At 40.6% G+C, this 19,427-nt stretch overlaps 2 protein-coding genes across 2 annotated transcripts; one reads left to right on the top strand and one right to left on the bottom strand.

Annotated features, from left to right (window-relative positions):
• Window positions 1-7,048: 7,048 nt before the first annotated feature.
• LOC310879549 (phospholipase A2, minor isoenzyme-like) lies at window positions 7,049-9,290 on the top strand (the record flags this gene model as incomplete). Its single annotated transcript, XM_083794322.1, has 3 exons — window positions 7,049-7,176; window positions 8,377-8,525; window positions 9,172-9,290. The coding sequence occupies exons 1-3, from the start codon at window positions 7,070-7,072 to the stop codon at window positions 9,288-9,290; spliced, it is 375 nt and encodes a 124-aa protein (XP_083650448.1). The 5' UTR covers window positions 7,049-7,069.
• A 5,858-nt stretch (window positions 9,291-15,148) lies between these two features.
• LOC310879032 (protein phosphatase 1 regulatory subunit 3C-B-like) lies at window positions 15,149-17,437 on the bottom strand. Its single transcript, XM_083793453.1, has 3 exons — window positions 17,360-17,437; window positions 17,067-17,141; window positions 15,149-16,572 (listed from the first exon to the last, which is right to left on the bottom strand). The coding sequence occupies exons 2-3, from the start codon at window positions 17,078-17,080 to the stop codon at window positions 15,555-15,557; spliced, it is 1,032 nt and encodes a 343-aa protein (XP_083649579.1). The 5' UTR covers window positions 17,081-17,141; window positions 17,360-17,437; the 3' UTR covers window positions 15,149-15,554.
• Between the last annotated feature and the right edge of the window lie 1,990 nt (window positions 17,438-19,427).

Raw genomic sequence — 19,427 nt, 5'->3', positions numbered from 1 at the left:
TACTTCACCTCGGTTTTTCGGCCGCAGCTTGCCCGGGGAGCGACCCACAGTTCCGAAATTAGAGGCCTGAAATAGAATGGAATTTTGAAATTCCAAATGTGTAATAGCCTGTACGGTCATCCTTTGTCTTCATCATTGTTGACTCAACAACCAGCTGATTCCCACCCAAGGACCCCAGGCTGTGCAATGTTAAAACACCATTGCAAGAGTCAGGAAGGGCAAATGAGAATGGTAGTGTGAAGATTTTGTAGAAAGCTGAAACCAAACTCAAGTCGATATGCTCCCAAAGACTGAGCTGGACATGCTGACCATCTGCCTGCAGCTAAAGCATGGATCGTGCACACAGCCATATTAGTGTCGTGAAGGAAGGACGCAGGATAGACAACTAACCAGAGGTTGCTATATGAGCACATTGTGTACAGCGTCTATGTTTCAGAATCCCTGGAGTAGAACAGAGAGTCCTTTACAAACAAAGTTTTGTTTTTGTTTTTGGCCTCCTACTGTATCTCATGTTCTGAGAACACTGCCCATTGCTTCATGTTCTGAATGAATCGTCCGAGTTTGTTCCAGTATAAGTTCTGTAAGCCATTTTCCCCTCTTGACCGATCCAATGGTTGACCTTTTCTTTTTTCAGTAGCGGAAATGTCTACTTTATACCAAAGTCTGAGTTGATTTTCCAATGAATTAATCACAGACCTCGTTGCCACAGATAGGCTACAGGAGAGATGTTGAGACTGCACCCAGATCTGCCTAGCTGTAGGGCAATATTTGTTTTTGCCAGTAGATGGCAGCTTTGGCACACTAGTGGCTGGTGGTGGTGTGATCCTTGGAAGCAATTTAGCCCACTCATAACAGAGGGCTGCAGCAATAGAAGCTTAAATAAATTCAAGACTGTATTTTGTTGTGGTCAGGAGACGTGCACAGGTGTCATATACAGTTCTGTATTCTAATTTGTAACCTGACCATATAATTGCATTGTTCTCAAGTACAGATGCTGTGTTCAGCTTGGCTGATACTGTATGTAACTAAGCAGTATTTTTCAAGATTTCATATTGTGTTATGTAATGTAACGTCATTACATACTGTACCAGCAAAGGAAGCCATTATAATATATATATTTTATATATAGTATATTATTATTATATAGAGCCAAAGTCACCTGGCACCCGAGTAGAAATTGTCCCAGTGTTCATTAACATAATATGAGCTTAGATTTTTATATTGTAATTCAACAGACTTGTCTTGACAACTTATCGCCATGCAATTATCTGGCCCAATATGCAGATGTGACAGCCATGCAGTACAGTCGCTTGAAACCAACATGGTTGAACTGTCGCACTGATGAGCTGAAAGAACTACTGCTTGGAGAATTGCAAAAAGTGCGGCTTTTCCTCTGGATTGGCATTATCAATGTGTAAATGAGTATTCTGCTGTCAATTCCACCAAACTGGTGCAAAACGGCATTGGAAGAATATGTAAGTATAGCCTTGCCGAGCCATGAGGCCCAGTTCCTATAAAACATTCATAATTTAAAACAAAATATTTGATTGTATTAAACTTGGGCAGATACAGGCTTTTTGAATAACATAAAAAAAGCTACTCAGTCAGGCCAGGGTATATAAACTGAATGTTGGATGATTATTTAATCAGCTCAGTCCTTATTTATGGGATTACAGTCACATACTGAGGAGGAGTTTGTTCAGCCTCTTCTTAAAGGCATGAACTCTACTTGATGCAAAGTACATTCCTACAGTACGTACCGCTGATATCTGAAAAGAATATTTCCTTCAGAAACTGACTGCATGACTGAATGATTGATTTGTTTGTGGGGGACAATGTTTAACCAACCCCCCTTAGGTCATATAATTTCCATAGCTCTGTAGAAGCAGCAGGCTTACAGAGTGGCCCGTCCTGTTCACCCGAGTCAACTTCTTCCTCTCTGCCAAAGTCAGAAGCTCCGGTAATTTAAAGGAATGTATTATAGTGAAAACACCCCATGTTAGTTGTTACAGTATATAAGAATATGCAACACCGCAGAAATGCAGAGTGGTGGAAATTCGTATTAGAAACAATATGGCAATTTTATTTCCCTGTAATGCAAATTTAACTTCTTACAAAAAAAAAAAAACATCTGACCATCATGCTGTCAGTTTGTGGCAGCAGAAGCAGGTTAAGCAATTAGGGGTGTAACGATACATTTTAACAGCGATACGATACGTATCACGATACATGGTTGACAATACAATACATGGACGATATTGGTTCATTATGGCGATATGATACGATACGATTCAATGATTTGAAATCGATACAGTAACTATTTAAAATGCATTGCAATTATTTTAAACTAAGTAATTAAACCCCTCTTTTTCCTTATTCTAAAAATTGCTAAATACCACGCACAAAAATGTAGTATTAATACAATCGATTATCTGAATAGCAAAACGATTCGAAACCGATTATTTGCATTGCAAAACGATACGATACATAGTCAATGTTGCCGTTTTCATTTCGATATTATACATAAATGGATTTTTCGATGCAGTTACTATATTGTTACACCCCTATAAGCAATGGAACCGGTTGAATAATATAACACTACAAAGAATAGTGAATGAAGTAGCTCTGATGGATGAAGCTTATCTGAGAGCTTTGATTTTGCACTATAGGAGAATAGCGACATTATTGTTACATGTTGTGTAAGAGTGAAATTATTTTGTTCTGGGTCAAAGCTTTATAGCCTATTGTGGCAGAAAAATAAATACACACATAATCATATAAATAAATAAAAAAACATGAACTTGGTGAACTTCCTCAACCACCAGGCATTGCAGTGCAAGTTGTGTCTTGGGATATGTGGGGAGGGGTGAAAAAGCTACTCATTTCAAGTGCATCTTTTTATTTGAAAGGAAAGGAGTGCAATAACTCTAAGAAACCCATAGCCATAGCATCTGTAGCATCATCCAGGTGAAGATTAAGATCACCTGAGATAAGAGTTCTGTCATAGTTAGTGGAGCAGATAATAAGGCTGAATAAGGCTGTCAATTAAATGCCTGATGTGCAAACATCTAAACAGAATGAAGTGAGTAGGTTGCAGTGGCTCATTGGGTGAGAACGAGCGCGACACTGACAACCCCTTTGAGTTTTATTGCTGAGTTGGCGTGAAACACCATCAGCTCCCAGAACTTTCTGCATGTCCTATAGTTACCCAAGCCATGCTACTCATGCGCTGGGTTGGCGCCTTGGCAGTGCCAGGGATCAAACTCAGAGCTTTGCTATTTAAAGACAGTGAAAGTGCTCTACACTGAGCTACCGGGTAGCTACCCTGACACAAACAGAATATTATAACATACTGTACTGTATAGAATGTTTGTGTTGACATGTTACTGCAGACATGTTTACAGTACATGCTGATACAGCTGACAATGATATCGTACAGGGCAGAAGGACAGTGCAAGGCGTACTATTGACAGCAGACTAGTTACTGTAATTACCGGTTATCAACTAAAGCTCTTTTCAATGAGCCCAAGTTTTAAATTTTTATTTATAACGCACATTTCACATTTCTCACACCCTGTGCAACAGGATATATGAAAACCCTGGTGAATCAAGAATGATTACATTTCACTTTTTTAAATTAAAAGTTCAGCTGGAAGAATCTTGGTAGGTGGGTACAAGAATACCTTCACTTTTCCTTTCCCCTACTGAAGCATTATTGAGCAATTCACCAAGCCTCCAACCCACTTAAACTGAGCACTATATCCCCCGCCAAAGTGTAGGATTTTCTATGTATTTGTCCATGTGGTGATGGCATGTCTTGGCATACGTTTATCTAATGTCACGGCTCGGTCAACCACATGACAGATCACAGTGACGTATCACCTTTTGCCTTTTGTAGCCGTTTCCTGATCCTATCAGAAGAAACAAACAGCATTTCATAGATTGTTTGATAGTGTAACGGCAATTGTTCACCTTCCAATGTCTATTTGCACGTTACTTCACAGGTGGTGGGAGTGATCCTACGCAGTACACACAGAAAACAGCTACAGATGGATGTCCAGTCGTAGAGCTCAGCTTGCTTGTGGTGTATTTATTGCAAATTGTGCAGTTGAAATGAACATATCACATTGATTCATAATAACGAGTCTCCTAGCTGTTCTTTGTATTCCTGTCTCTGTCTGCTGCTGCTAAGAAATTATGTTCTCCCCTTCCCTGTGTCCTTGTTCTATGATCCTCTAAATTCACACCCAGTGCTGTCAATCTAAAGCCCTCCCCCAAGTGTTCCAAAATAATATGCCAACCTAACAATTAATAAGTCACCAGAGGGAGTGCAACGAACCATGTACAGCCCAGATTCGGCAAAAACAAGGGACTAAATTATTTTCGCTCCTATGCCACCAAAATGTGGAACGCCCTACCAACAGTCATTAAGACATGCGAATCCCTTGACTCCTTCAAAACCGCTCTCAAAGGGCACCTACGGACGGCTGCAATTCGAAACTGGCCCCCGTAAAATCTGAATCCCCCCCACCCCCCCTTTCCCCCTCACTGTATACGTTTCTTTTCCCTTTTTACCTCCTATATGATGAATTCCTGTTCTGTTCTTTGTCTATATAGTAGTGTCTATTTGTACGTCTCTAAATGTTTTGCTGAATTGAACATGGTGGACCCTCTTGTAAACAAGTGTAATGCTTAATTGGGTCGTCCACTCACAGTTAACAGTCTTTGTATTGAGTTTGTGCTTGAAATGTACTGTAATTCTGCAAACTGTTAATAAATATTTCAATCAATCAATCAATCACCATCCTAATGGCTCCTACAGATAGATTGATTGCTCGTTTGGCATTGTCCACTGTTCAAGAAAAGCTTTATAGAAAATAGCATGCATACTGCGTGCGTGCGTGCGTGCGTCCGCACATGCGTATATTAGCCTGATTGATGTTCACTCAGACGGAGTGAAACACAGTGTTCCCGTGTGTAGACAGAACATTAAATACAGGAAGTGCAACACGTTCACTGGGATCAGACCGTGGGATTTGTCGTCCGATTATACACATGCTCCTCTTTTCCACAGGCTGCGCTTCCCTGTGTGACCCGAGTGACCTCTGTATGTACACAGTAGTACATTCCATGGTATACTATTCCATGTATCCATGTGTACACTCTCAGAGTCAGTGGTAGAAAGTAACATTTACCAAATCAAGTACTTAAAAAACACTACACCGTAGACCTAATCCCTCAGATTCCCAAGGTCTCTATTCTGCAGCTCTGTACCTGCTGTTAAAACTAAAAGCTAAAGCAAAAATAGGCAATCTACAAGATCCCAAGCTCTACAAGCTTGTAGATCTGCTATATTCACCAAATTAAAACACTATATAGGGTTCATGTGGTAAACAATTTAGGTAGGCCTACTTTTATTTTACTTGAGTATTTCAAAATGTTTTACACTTTTACTACAGACAATATTTACTCTTTGTAGTGGAGTAGAAGTATACTATTAAGTATCAAACATTGTACTTTTTACTCCACCACATGTCATAAATATACCATAACTGATACAATGATTTAAGCAACCCAGCATCATATTAATCAGCCCCACCTTTAGCAGCTAACAGTAAGCTGATGAACACATCCCTTCCACTGCTGTGTGAGTTAAAACTACACTCAGGAGTTTACGGTGTAGTGGGCAGGTACTGGCGAGTGGTGACCGAGACGTCACACACACCTGACCTATAAAGAGTTCCCCTTCCCAAGCTTAGACGTGCACCAACACCAGACTGCTGCATACTCAACAACATGAAGACCTTCCAGACCCTGTTTCTTGTGGCTTTAGGTCTCTCCATTGGTGAGTAACATCTATGTAAATTTGTCCAAAACTGTCACTCTTCAGAAAATGGAAAATAATGTGTCGCCAAATTATTGTGGGGGGGTCCCCAAATTATAAATATATATATATATATATATATATTTTAGTTCAGTTTAATTATTTTTTTGCAACTGAATGGCTGGAAAATTGAGAGTTTAAGAGTTATTTATGCCCCAAAATCTATACATCTCACACTATTAAGTATCTATATCACTACTAAGGCACAAGGTGCCTTCTTTTCCACTTGGGCACCTGCCCTCTAAATGTCTATGCACGCCACTGCCTATAGACATGAGACTGTAGTTGTCACACTTTTGCTTTCGCTTCAGTCTATTGTGCACAAAATGTAATGTCATTAGATTTGCACTGTTGGGGCGCCCGCTGTGCTGGCTTAGCAGCCCAGGCACATAGCCAGGTGCATGCCTGACAGCGTGTCTCAGGTTCGAGTCCCGATCCAGACGACCTTTGCTACATGTCATTCCCAGTCGCTCTCCCTGTTTTCTGATCTACACTATGTCCTATCAATAAAGGCAGAAAAGTCCCCCAACCCCATCCATGTGCATCCGTCACACACTTTTTTTGTTTTTTTTTATGAGGCATTTCACTCGCATTATCAGAGAATAATTGATATGTACATGTAATAGTAAAACTGGGGCACATTGTCACATGTGACGACTTGCCCCGAAAGCTCTGAGATAACTTGACCCAGATTGATGTGCTATTGCTAGCTACACATACAGTAGCTAGCATAGCACAGGACTTTAGTTTATACATATACCTTTCCCCCCTTGTATTCAGTGCAACAATGACATGCATATACTGTATATACATTCATACAGTTTCATTACATAAATAGTGCCGTTTCTTTTCTCTTTGTTATTTTGTATTTGTACGGTTGAGAAAATAGTTCAGTGACATACTGCATGTCGAGCAAAAATGAGAGCTGCATGCACTGCTAGATTGTTTTACATAATTCCCTCTGGTTTGGGAGATATAGTGTGTGTGTGTGTGTGTGTGTGTGTGTGTGTGTGTGTGTGTGTGTGTGTGTGTGCGTGCGTGCGTGCGTGCGTGCGTGCGTGCGTGCGTGTGTGTGTGTGCGTGCGTGCGTGTCTCCTGCCTATCTGTTGATGTGTATTTGTGCACATGTGCTTGTATGTTCCAGCCCAGGCAACCCATGACAAGGGCCTGACCCAGTTTAGAGACATGATCCTGTGTGTGATGCCGGATAGTTGGCCCATCTTCGACTATGCTGACTATGGCTGCTACTGTGGCAAGGGAGGGTCTGGCACCCCTGTTGATGAACTGGACAGGTCAGAGCAATGCTTCTTTGAGGAGACTTGAAGCAGTGACTGCAGAAAGATGTCCGAGTATAAATCTTTCAAAGATGTTTGAAACATTGGTGTGAAAAGTGATACAGTTGGTGGTAGACCGTAGACACAGAGTAGTTTGTCTCAACCCCAGTGCTAGACTGTTTTTTTTTATTTTTTTTTATCAACCCCATTACAGTACTGTAGCTGATGCATAACATGAGCTAATCGTCCTGGGGTCAACACAATAATATAAAAACACGACGTAAAAAGTCTAAATAGTCTTAGTCTTAATGCAATGTTAATTTTGCCAGTCTTAGACTTTTGAATAACACACCAGTTAGTCTTAGTCTTAATGGAATGTTAATTTTGCCAGAAAAGATTTAGTCTTAGTCTTTGAATAACACACCATTTAGTTTTAGTCACATTTAGTCTTCTGAAATCGTTTAGACTTAGTCGACTAAATATCAAAAACCTTAGTCTTTTAGTCTTAGTCAACAAAATGAACACTGTCGAGTACTAGCTGGAGTAGGCTATTTGCTTTAAAAAGTATTCAAGTATTCAAAAGTATAAGTCAGAAGTTTTCACAAAATAGTGTAAATAGCTTATTTAAGAGACCTAATGATGAACACTACACTCTGATTCCAAGTGTCTGCTTTCAATTGTGAAGAAGATCACATACTGTATTAGTTCAAACAACTTACAGTATTACAGTAGTAGTATAGGTGACGTGTCACATAAATGTTAACTTTTTTGCTTTTATTTGCATTACAGCTTGAACCTTTTGAAAGCTTCCAAGAAAATACATTTAAACAAATATAAAAAAATACCCTTAGCCGATATTTCAAGTAAATCTCGTCCACTACTGATATAATGAAGGGTACAGTATATCATTGGATTGGGGGTGGGAAGTGAGGACGCTGGCGTCGACTGTTCGCCGCTTCACCTCCCAATGTATGAATGAATGAACCATTGTAAGCGCTTTGAGTAGGCACATAGTGCATAGAAAAGCGCCATAAAAATACAATTCATTATTATCATGCATCCCTAATGTGATGCAAAAGCGTGTAGACAACCATATGCATCCTCTGATACACATGGCATCACCAGCTGTTTCTTTTCATCTGACAATTTATCATCATTTATCCGTCTCATGAAACTGATTCAGATTCCGATACCAACTGCACATCTCTTTTTTGCCAGATGCTGTGAGGTGCATGACCGTTGTTACAGTGAGGCTATGCAGCACCCTGACTGCTGGTTCCTAGTCGACAACCCTTACACCGAGCTTTACAGCTACAAGTGTGACCAGAGCAACAGTGCCGGGGGAGAGGGGAAAGTGACTTGTGAAAGTAAGCACACTTGAACTGTTCCCTAACTGTTCCCTCTAATCTATTAATCAGAAGTTCACTGGTTCAGAACCCCCATTCCCCAAATCAAAAGAAACAATAAACCAAATTGCAAATGACTAACAATACGTTAAAACAGTTTTTTTTTATAGTGTACTTGGAAAACTTGGGAATCCTTTTTCCAAGTCATGAAAAGTAGGTACAGTAGGCTACATACTGTATGTACTACACATTACTCAAATAAAGTGTTGCCATGGACAGTGGCTAGACGATAGCCTCAGTGACATGCTGCACTTTCGAAAATCCATAGCCTCTGTCCATGCTTCTCCAAGCATACCGGTATACAGTTTGTTTACCATTCCTTATCTGTGATAAACTGCCTTCCTGGAGGGTAAACCAACCTCTGTTTACTTTACATCCTACTGTGAAGTGCAGTCTGTTTGAGCTAGTGTTTGTGTTATTTATGATTAAACATCTATTATTATTATTACTTCTTATATTATATTTTCTTTAGAGACAACAGCAAATGTGAGCGAGAGAAAAAAATCTCAGTGCTAATTTTGAGTGTCAAACTTGATCCGGTTTATATACTGTATAGGCTTCTCTCGTACGGTAGTTATCACTGAGCATTCTACTTATTCACCCTCAGGCGACAACAACGCGTGTGAAATGTTCATCTGTGAGTGTGACAGGAAGGCTGCAGAGTGCTTCGGCGTGAGTCCTTGGCTCCCTGAGCATGAACACCTGCCCAGCAACCAATGCAAATGAAGACAAGAGGACAGTTTGGAGTTGCTTCCAATTGAAATATCCACTGTTTGTGTGACACCTTGTCTTACGAACTGATACAGCTGTCATGTAAATAAATTCTATTCTGGAAACAAACAAAAAAAAACTAGTACATGATGATTTATTACAATATTACTGTAAGTACATGACCCTTTTCCTACAAACTCTGAGATTGGGAGAGTGGGAGTTTTTTTCTTTATAATAAACCCATATGAAGGAGAGCTTTAATACCTACTCTGCACACAGTACTATACTACAGTACTACAATACACGTTTTATTTTTTCTATTAACAGGAACTTGTGCTGCCATAAGCTAGACTAGAGTTCCCTTCCCAGTCCAGTAACTTATGGCCTAATGGGGTACAGGCAAAAGTATATTCTTCCTTACCAATAGAGGGCGTAACAGCGTCGTTCTTTTCTTATGTGTTTCCCTACATGTGTTTGCTCTGAATGTGAGTTACCTGAACACTATGCCATATCTCTGCTGTCGGGAGGAAACCACCTAACTCCAAAAACTTAAATTTTTCAGGAAAATAAAAAAAATATTGTGTTTATATTATTATTATTATTGGGTGTTTAATAGCACTGATTTATGAAAAAAAAAACAAAAAGCTCAAAAATTGAGTTATGAGGTTTCCTCCCGACAGCAACGATTTAATCAGCTGCTCAAAAGAAAGCTCATACTTTACTGAACCGAAGTGTCACGTTAATTGGCTTGTTGCCTACTGTAGCACAGTATGCTTCAAAACCTACCAGCTCATGATGTGTGTAACAACAGTGATGATTAAGAAGACATGGTTAGGAGTCCTAACCATGTCTTCTTAATCATCACTTAGGACTATCTTTTCTGACATAACTGACTTGACAAAAATATACATTGTACAATCTGTTCTTAAAAAAATAAAAATAAAATAAATTTGCTAAGGACTAATTACTGCATGATGCATATATACCTTATAGCAAATTAGATCAATTGTGGTGCTGCTGTTTACGCTTTTCTGTGAGGAGAAACAGACAGTGGATAGCAAAAAAGGAGTTCTGTTCCCACAGCAACAGATACTGTCTACTTATTGTGTTCTTCATTGCTGTGAGCAGAAATACCTTTCCGGGGGCTCTCGGCAGACTCTACAATAACATCCCAGGCTACATGAGGACTATGATGCAAAATGAAAAAGTATTTTTGATCTGAATTTGAAGAAGTTTGACTCTTGCTTCTTAGGCATTGGCATGCTTTTACATCATACGCCACCATGGCCTTTACATCATCAGTCTAGCCAAAAGCAAATTCACAACAAATAGGCCTACTGTTAAAAACACTTAGAAATGCCCATCAGTGGGCAGCAATGGCTCAGGAGGTAGATTGGCCATTCGTGGTTTCATCCCCAGCTCCTACTATAGTCCGGCAGTCCGTGTTGTGGAGTGGGAAATTTGTAGTCTTTTTTTATTGGCCTAAAATATTGTCTATATACATACACTCATGAATCCACTTGCTGACCGGCTGTTGGTAATTGAGCATTTTTTTATAGGGGTTTATATGTGAGTTTTGCACAAAAAACACTCCTTGGGCTAAAAACGGCCATAGCCGTCATGACAAATGTGATGGGGTCAGCACAAATGTGATGAAGTCAGCACATTTGGGCACATTTGGGCAAGTGGCTATGGCTGTGTGTGTTTTTTGTGCAAAACATGACATATCACATTCTACTTAAAGCATAAGGAAAGATTGACATTTTTTACATTTAATGGTAGGGTCACAAATAAACTCCTAAAAAATAATTTGCTCAATGCTCAATTAACCGGTCAGCAAGTGGATTCATGAATGTACGTATATAGACAATATTTTAGGCCAATTAAAAAAGAATATTATACGTATACCAAATGTTGTACAAAAGCCTGTCGGCTGCCGGACTATACTAGTTTCTTTTGCCAAAGTGTCATTTAGCAATCAATTAACACATAACTCCCAACTGTTCAACGGCGTTAGGCCTGTTCAATAGTTGCTCACTGCACCCAATAGTTAGGATACGGTATAGATTAAATGCAGAGGGCATTCCATGTGCAAATCTTTATTGGCCATAATACTCCAACAACATCTGGGAACACATTGTCTCCGCCAGGCGATAGCATGGCAATTCTATATTGCTATTATTCCAAATTCCATCCTAATTGGCTTTGGATTGGCATGTGGAATGTTACATGCACATTCCTATTAGTCAGAGGAATAAATCCCACCCTTTTCACATTGGCCTGCAGGGCAATGATTTATTTTATTCCTTTTATTATTTGTTTTTGCAAATTTTAACAAAATGTCTTAAATCAAGCCCAAACACAGACGATCAATACCAGATACAAGTTACTACAATACAAATGGTTGATGTGAACGTATATTACTCCTCTACTTAATCATTTTCATCCTAATATACCAGACCAATGTGTAAAGTGCAACGTGGAGAAGGGTACATTGTTTCACTGTTTATGGCAATGCCCAGAGATCATGAAGTTTTGGAAAGAAGTACTTTCCCAGATAATCTCAGAGGATATTCCTATTTGTCCACAACTGTGTATCTTGGGTATATTTCCTAATAACTTCAAAGTTAATAGTAAAAAGAAGAGTATGATTACTTACTCTCTTCTACAGGCTAAACATACAATTGCACTCTTTTGGAAAAACCCAGACAAACCAGACATCAAGCAATATGGTACAAAGAACTGTCAAATTGTCTTGCACTAGAGAAATTGACTTTAGCAGGGAAATATGGAGACAGTTCATGTGTTTTATGAAAAGCAATCCATTAGGACCTGTATTAGATCATCCACAGTAATGTGGGGAGGAAAATGAAATTTGTGTATCTGTTATGTTTGTGTTTGACATTTTATTAACAAGAGAGCTATAACTAATGTTTTATATAATTGAAAAAGAATGTCAATAAATATTGTTTAAAAACATTTTCTTAAATCATGAACGTCCAATTGCTGTTCATACAAAAAAAAAAAAAAAAAAAACATAAACATTTGAACTAAGAAAGACATTTATTTATTTATTGTGATGTGATGTGATCACACATTGCAATTAAGGTTCTCCACTCTGCACCAAATGGAAGAACAAACTAATCTGGATCCAAATGATTTTACACCATTATTACATTATGACATGACAGCCATTATGTAAATGTCCAACCACCATCTCACAAAGTCAGCCTGGCTTTCAGAGCAGCTCAAACTCAGTCTTGCCTGTGTAGATATTAAAGTATATGCATACCCCACTGTCTGATATTCAAGCAGTGACATGTTCTGTAGTCTTTGACCTAAATCCATATCAAATTGGGATCCTGGATATTACAGTATGCACAGTACTGAATGTTCTGAGTACATATAGGCCTAGGGGTGTATTTAAACATGGCATTTGAAAGCAACATGGCAGATTATGGGCAAACCAGTGATTCTGGTAGGGAACAGCATGCATACATCAAATATAACTTAAATATAACAGGTTGGCACTGCCCAATCCATCTGATTGGTCTGATTGTTCCAATTCTGCTCATAATAACCATACGGCAGAGTTAGTGTCTTGCCGACTTTAAGCAACCTGTGATTCGGGCAAGCTGATGAAACAGGTGGCAAATTATGTAAATCGAATATGCATATATTGTGAATGTGATTGCATGACTCCCTGTGTTTTGTATTAGCGTATTGGCTACCGAAAGCCACTATACCAGGTTAGGAAGCAGTCGTTTCCTACCATAATATTGTTGTGTTGGAACACAATAGTGTGTGATAGATGTAATGTTACTGTGAGAAACTTGAGTTAATAAAAGTGTCCACAGCAGATTATTAGAGGGGACAGCCAGCTGCTTCCAGGAAATGGTTACAAAGAAGAAACTTTAACACAATAGATTGAAAAGAAATGATATGTGAAACCTTTGAAAGTGAAACCCCCATGAAAACTACATGTGAGCGTCGTAAACATTTACCATGTGAGGCTGACTTCATTCAGTGAGGCGGAACTGGCTCACAAAAGCTATGATCTTGGGAGAGGGATCTTTTGCCCGAGAGACAACAGAGTGCATGTGAGGAGACAAGACCGACTGCTGGCGAGTTAGGAGGAGGAGGAACCAGAGAACAGAGAGAATCAGGAATTGAGAGTTTCTCACCGCAGGGTTTTTACAATACTGATAATGACTCCACCCTTGCATGTAAACACAGGCCCAACAGAGTCCCTAGACTGTGAAGCAGGGCCTTACAGCTGCCATGGTTACCAGCTATGTGCCGCTCAGCACCTGCTGTCCTTGTGAGTCACGTTGCCTGGAGTTAAATTCAACTTTACACAACAGAGAAAAACAGGTAGAGGACTGTCTTCCTCTGGCTCCTCTAGAGACACCCACCGCCTGTATGCACGAGTGTGTGTGTTTGTGTGCTTTGTGTGTCTGTGTGGTGTGTGTCTGTGTGTGTGTGTGTGCGTGCGTGCGTATGTGCGTGCGTGCGTCAGGACCGCCTAGATATTCTCATTTCACTTACTTTCTGTCTGGTATGCATGACATACACAGTAAATGGAAATCTGAGCCTACGGGAATTGTTGGAGATAAGAGTGTTTAAAAAAAGAGAAGGGAATAAGATTTCTGCATACCTGACCCACATCCTAAGACTAAGGTGTCGCCTTGCCCGTCTTGAATTCTGAGAATATTTGAACTAGCTTAAATAAAAGAAGGGATTGTTTGCCCGATTCTTTTCAGTATGTGTGATGTTTTGTTTGTTGTTCCAAGCACGTTTCCAAGCACGTTTCCAAGCACGTTTTTGCAAAACAATATGGATTTATGATCGTAACCTTTCCGTCAAGGACCACTGTGTCTTCATTTGAGGCTATACTGTACACTGGCCACCATAGATAATTTGTGACATTTAGCCACAGTATGTTTATTTAATACTAAAACCGTGCAATGTGCTGGATAATTGTAATATTTATGAAGCAGGCTTTTATTTTGATTAAAAATCATTATTTCATCATTGATCAGGGGTGGGCAACTTTGATGATGGAGAGGGCCACTATATTTCCACATACACTCCAGAGGGCTGCATTGCATATACTGTCGGGCAGAAACCACTTATCTCGTGGCCAGACGTAGCGCGTGGAAGGGACATGTTATTCCGACCAGTTCCTTTCCCCTCCATCAGGCGCCCCGGCTGGCCAGGGGGAGGTAGTTTTAGAGACCAGGATTACGGCATGTTTTTGTGAGGGTATTTACCCTAGGGGACACGGGGAGAACATGCAAACTCCACACAGAAAGGCCCCATCGTCAACCCCCGCCTCGGGTATGGGCACTGATGACGCGGAGGATGGAACACGCCGCCAGTGCCCACAGCGTCCCCAGCGGGAATCGAACCCAGGACCTTCTAGCTGTGAGGCGACAGCACTACCAACTGTGCCACCGTGCCCATATATTTGCTACATTTGAATTGAAATCCTGAATACTTTTCTATTTTCAAATGCATTTAGTTATACTTATGTTCACTTTATGAACTTATACATTTACATTTGGCATAAAAAAAGAGTAAAAGACAACATAATTAAGTAAAGCAGGTCATGTCTGCATGCACGTTTGGAATTGTAACAGCTGAAATCAATAATGTATCAGTATTCTGAAATTAACCTGCTGGGTGCTGCATTAAGTGAAGGTGGGGCCGCATGTGGCCCCCGGGCCGCCAGTTCCCCAATCAGATAGTTTAATCTATGATTCTATGATGCAAATAAACACAAATATACAAAATGCAAGTTTTATTATAAATAATAGTCCATCCATCTTCTACCACTAGTGCAATTAAGTTATTTCACATTTACAGTATTATGTGCCACACAATGAGCACTAAATATTTGATATGAAAATTCCCTGTACAAGACGTTCATCTCAAATTATTAATTAGTATAAAATAGACATCGCACATGAACATTACACAGTGAAATGACAGAAGTCCACAGTGGAATGCTAATATTAGCCACTTTGAACATATATAATTTACTGATCCCCAGGGCTCTGTAGTCCGTACCCTCCTTTTCTTTCACCACTACACCAAAAACAGCTGTGTGCAAGCTTTGCTATTTTCATTGATATGTTATACCCAGAATACAGAATAGGGATTCAATAGGTTTCAAGTGGTTAAACAGTGGAACATTGAACCATGTGAACTTTGAGAGGCCTTAGTCAATTCAGAAACCTGGGAAATGTCGTAACATGCACACTCGTCGTGGTCAGCCTAGCGAGAAGAATAGTGGGTCTCTGGCTGCTTGATAAACCTCCCCGAGTGCAAATCAGCATAGTTCTTCATATTGACGGTTGCACATAACGGATATGAGGGCGGTCGCTGGAGTGCAGGCCGTGCAAGATTACGTCGGGTTACTAGGGACTGATATGGGCCTTGGCTCGTATCCATCCCCACCGGTTCCACACACACCCTGTAGTTCTGACCTCGGTTGTTATCCCAGCGCAGTGCGGCACCTGTGCCAGGCCTGAAGGACACGCAGAACTCAAGGCGCTCGCTCGGGTCCAGGTTATGGGGAAAGGCCACACTGTAGGCAAAGACATCCATGTCCGAACCCCCGTAACGTTGGTGCTGGAAGGTGCAGGGAATGTCCTGGTGTGTCCGCCAAGAATCAAAAGTGACTCGCACATGCGCAGACTTCTCCGAGCTAACGTTACAGGCACGTACGGTGCCACTCATGGCGTGCTCTGTCAAGTAGCAGCTCTCCAGCTGTACCAGTGTCTCTTTCAGGCGAACGATGAAGGCTTTTAGGTCTAGGGTCGGCTGTGGGAAGCCCAGTCTCACCTTGTAGCGCTGCACTTTGAACGAGGGCTGCTGGTGGCCCTGCTTGGTTGGAGAGGGGTACGTCACTGATGAAACCGGAAGGGACAAAGGCTCGGAGAAGAAGAAATGCACATCGGTGAGGGCCAGGCCCTTGGCGTCCGCAAACACCACACGCTTTTTGCTCTGGCTGCCGCGGCCTCTGCGGAAACAACTCCGAAGCGGTGATGATGGCTCAGGGGAAGAGGAAGGTGAGGAGGAGGTCATTGAGGAGGAGGAGTTGTGCTGTCGAGACTGATGGTCGTTCCTTGTTGTTGGACAGTCTATGGGCTGACTAAGAGGCTCCGTTGGTTTCACCAGAGGCATGCCTAGGAGTTGACGCAACGGCTGGTTCTGGCTCAGGCACAGATGCATGGCTAGTTCAACAGGCAGCATAGACTGCTGTGGGTGGCTGCTGAAGGCGTGGAGCACTCTGAAAGGGATTGACAAGGTTTAGGTTAGGTTCATACAGTCAAAGTTAAAGCAAATTGCTTGAAATGGTTTAGGTCTGCAATTGATTATTTATTTTATTAGTGTTTATGAATTATTATAATGAATTATGTAATGTAAACATGCTGTAAATGCATAAATTATGTAATGTAAAACATGCTGTAATTGCAACTGTGAAATGGTGTCTTATAAACCCATGAGGGTTGGGCACAAGGTGCATGACACAAAAATAAATAAACAATCAATCAAAATATTCCATCGATTACTTTTTCCATTAATCAATGAGGATTATTCTGATTAGGCCTTATTTGATACTTTGTCATACAATGGTATGACAAAGTATAAATAGCTATCGTTATCGTTAATAGCTCAATGCACCCCTAAAATGTTTGTTTTTTTAATGTTGTGTTTATGGTGATCACATGAACACACTGTAGTAAGGGATTATTGGACACATAGATTTGCACATTAACCTACTTTGCACAATGCATTTTCTGCTCGTGGAAATCCTTGGCCCTCTGGCAATGGACAGCTCAGAAAAACAAGAATAACCTGAAGAAAGGAAAATGTGTTTAGAGAAATGTGAATTCCACACAATTTCACACAAGTGTGCAGAAAGAGGACTCAAATAGGTCACACACTATCTAGTTCACTGTAGAAAAGCAGCACTTTTTTACACATTGTTGTAAGTCAAGTTGGTTAAAATCATCAGATTATGATATGACATTGATTATGTGACATTGGAAAAAAATAATAATGATTGCACATACCGAATGTAACGCTCCTCTCTATCCATCAGCAAATCAACATCTTCCAGGAGTCATTTTTCGTCAGTGTCTCACAAAAAAATGTCCCACTGATCTGTCTAAGCTCAGCTCACCTGAGACTATAAGAATGTGGAAAAGGGGGTGGAACCTTTACTGCCCACAGCATTTGTGTGGGTAGCACTTAACCAATGGGATGATGCTTCTGTGTCTATGTTCCGCCTCTAAAAGAACAGTTACACACAAGTCTGTTCTCTCCTCAGATACTGACCCCACCCCCCTGTGAGTGAGCAGCAGAGAGTTGATTGAACACACACCAGTATTCAGTCAACGCATCCAGGCTTGGCTCTTGGCTGTTAAAATCAGGGGGGCAGTCAGCCAGATATTTCGTGAAGCCTCATTTGAAATCGGTAGTTCATATAATGGCCTGTTGTGGCGCTGGGCTGGACCCAAAAAGCCCCATAGCTCCATAGAGGCCCATGTATTTTGGCCCAACTTCACCTAGACTGTATTACCTTAATAAACATGGTCATGAATACTTTCTTCTTCCATTCACTAGTTTAAAGTCTCATTTCTAATGTCATAATATTCTTTTTGGAAAATTATGGTCCCATTAATTAAAAAAATGACCATAAAGAAAGAAAACCATCGCGTATGTTCTGAGGGGCGTGGCTACCGTTACAGTCTATGATCGGGATTCCCCTCCCACTCGAGTCAAAATAAAAACCAACGGAGAAGAAGGGGGGAAGTCCCGCCTCGTTGTCTGGGCAGCCAATGGCCAGCTGGTCCAAAACGGAGCCAGCCAATGGCCCGCTGGTACCAAACGGATCTAGAAAGATGGCGATTTACAATGAAGCGATTTCAGGCTTCATTTTACGTTCATGTTAGACCCGGAGAACGCTTTGTCCATATTTTTTACAGTCTATGGTTAAAATGCCATGGGGAAGATAAGAGGGCAGACAGGGCCAGTGGGCCACGTCATCTTAGACGCAAGCTCACGTAACTAGTTGTTTGTGATGATTTCTACTCGCAAGAGAAGTTGTTTAGGTGTTAAGTACAGTGGTGGAAAGTAACTAGGTACATTTAATGACGAAGTACAAGTATTTCTACTTTACTTGAGTATTTCCAATTCCCAATACTTTACTTCTTCATTTCTACTACTACATTTTGGATTCAAATATTGTACTTTTACTCCACTACATATATTTGAAAACTTTAGTTATAGTTACTTAACTTACTTTGTAGATTATTATTACAAAACACACATTTAACCACTTCAGCCCTACTGTATATACAATTCCACACTCTCTATTTTTTATTTTTAACGTGACATCCAGGGCTATTTTAGGCACGTCATTAAGTCCGGTTAAGTCTAGAATTGATTTTAAGGTTATTTTATTTGTTTTTAAAACACGACATGACCTCTCACCCTCCGACCTCTCTCTCTCTCTGCCCTACGTCCCACTCAGAGCTCTACGGTCTGCGGACCAGCTGCGGGCCCCAGGATCTGGAACGCACTGCCCTTCACCATCAGATCTGCCCAGTCCATCGGTGTTTTTAAATCCCTACTCAAAACCCATCTGTTCTCCCTTGCTTTTAATTGCACTTGAGTTCCCTTGTCTATTTTTATTGTTGCTCTTTGTCAACGTATGTACGTAAATATGTTATCGTTTCTATTTTCTTGCCTTCAATGTCATGTTGTATTTCTTCTTGTTCAGCACTTTGGTCGGCCTTGGCTGTTGGAAATGTGCTACTGTGTATATAAATAAAGTTTGATTGATTGATTATAGGAAAATAAAAAAGGTTAGAAAAAATAGCACATCCACAAGATCACAACACATTGCCCTCAGAGGTGTATTTGAAAACTATTGAATAGGATTCAAGTGGCTGAATACAAATTATTTGTTACTAGAGCTGTACGTGCCCGTCGGCTACCGGCCTACTTGAGAATGATGCAACTTGGGAACCTAATAATACCCGTTGTCAAGTGGACTGGTTAAGTAGGCTAATCAATTGTCAGGTGTGGGGTTGCCGTGGCAATCAATTGGCTGAGGCAGAGGCTGGAAAATGCACA

This window comes from Protomyctophum parallelum (assembly GCF_964188405.1).
Source record: "Protomyctophum parallelum genome assembly, chromosome: 21".
Taxonomy (NCBI): Eukaryota; Metazoa; Chordata; class Actinopteri; order Myctophiformes; family Myctophidae; genus Protomyctophum; species Protomyctophum parallelum.
This window is presented reverse-complemented; position numbering and strand designations above follow the sequence as displayed.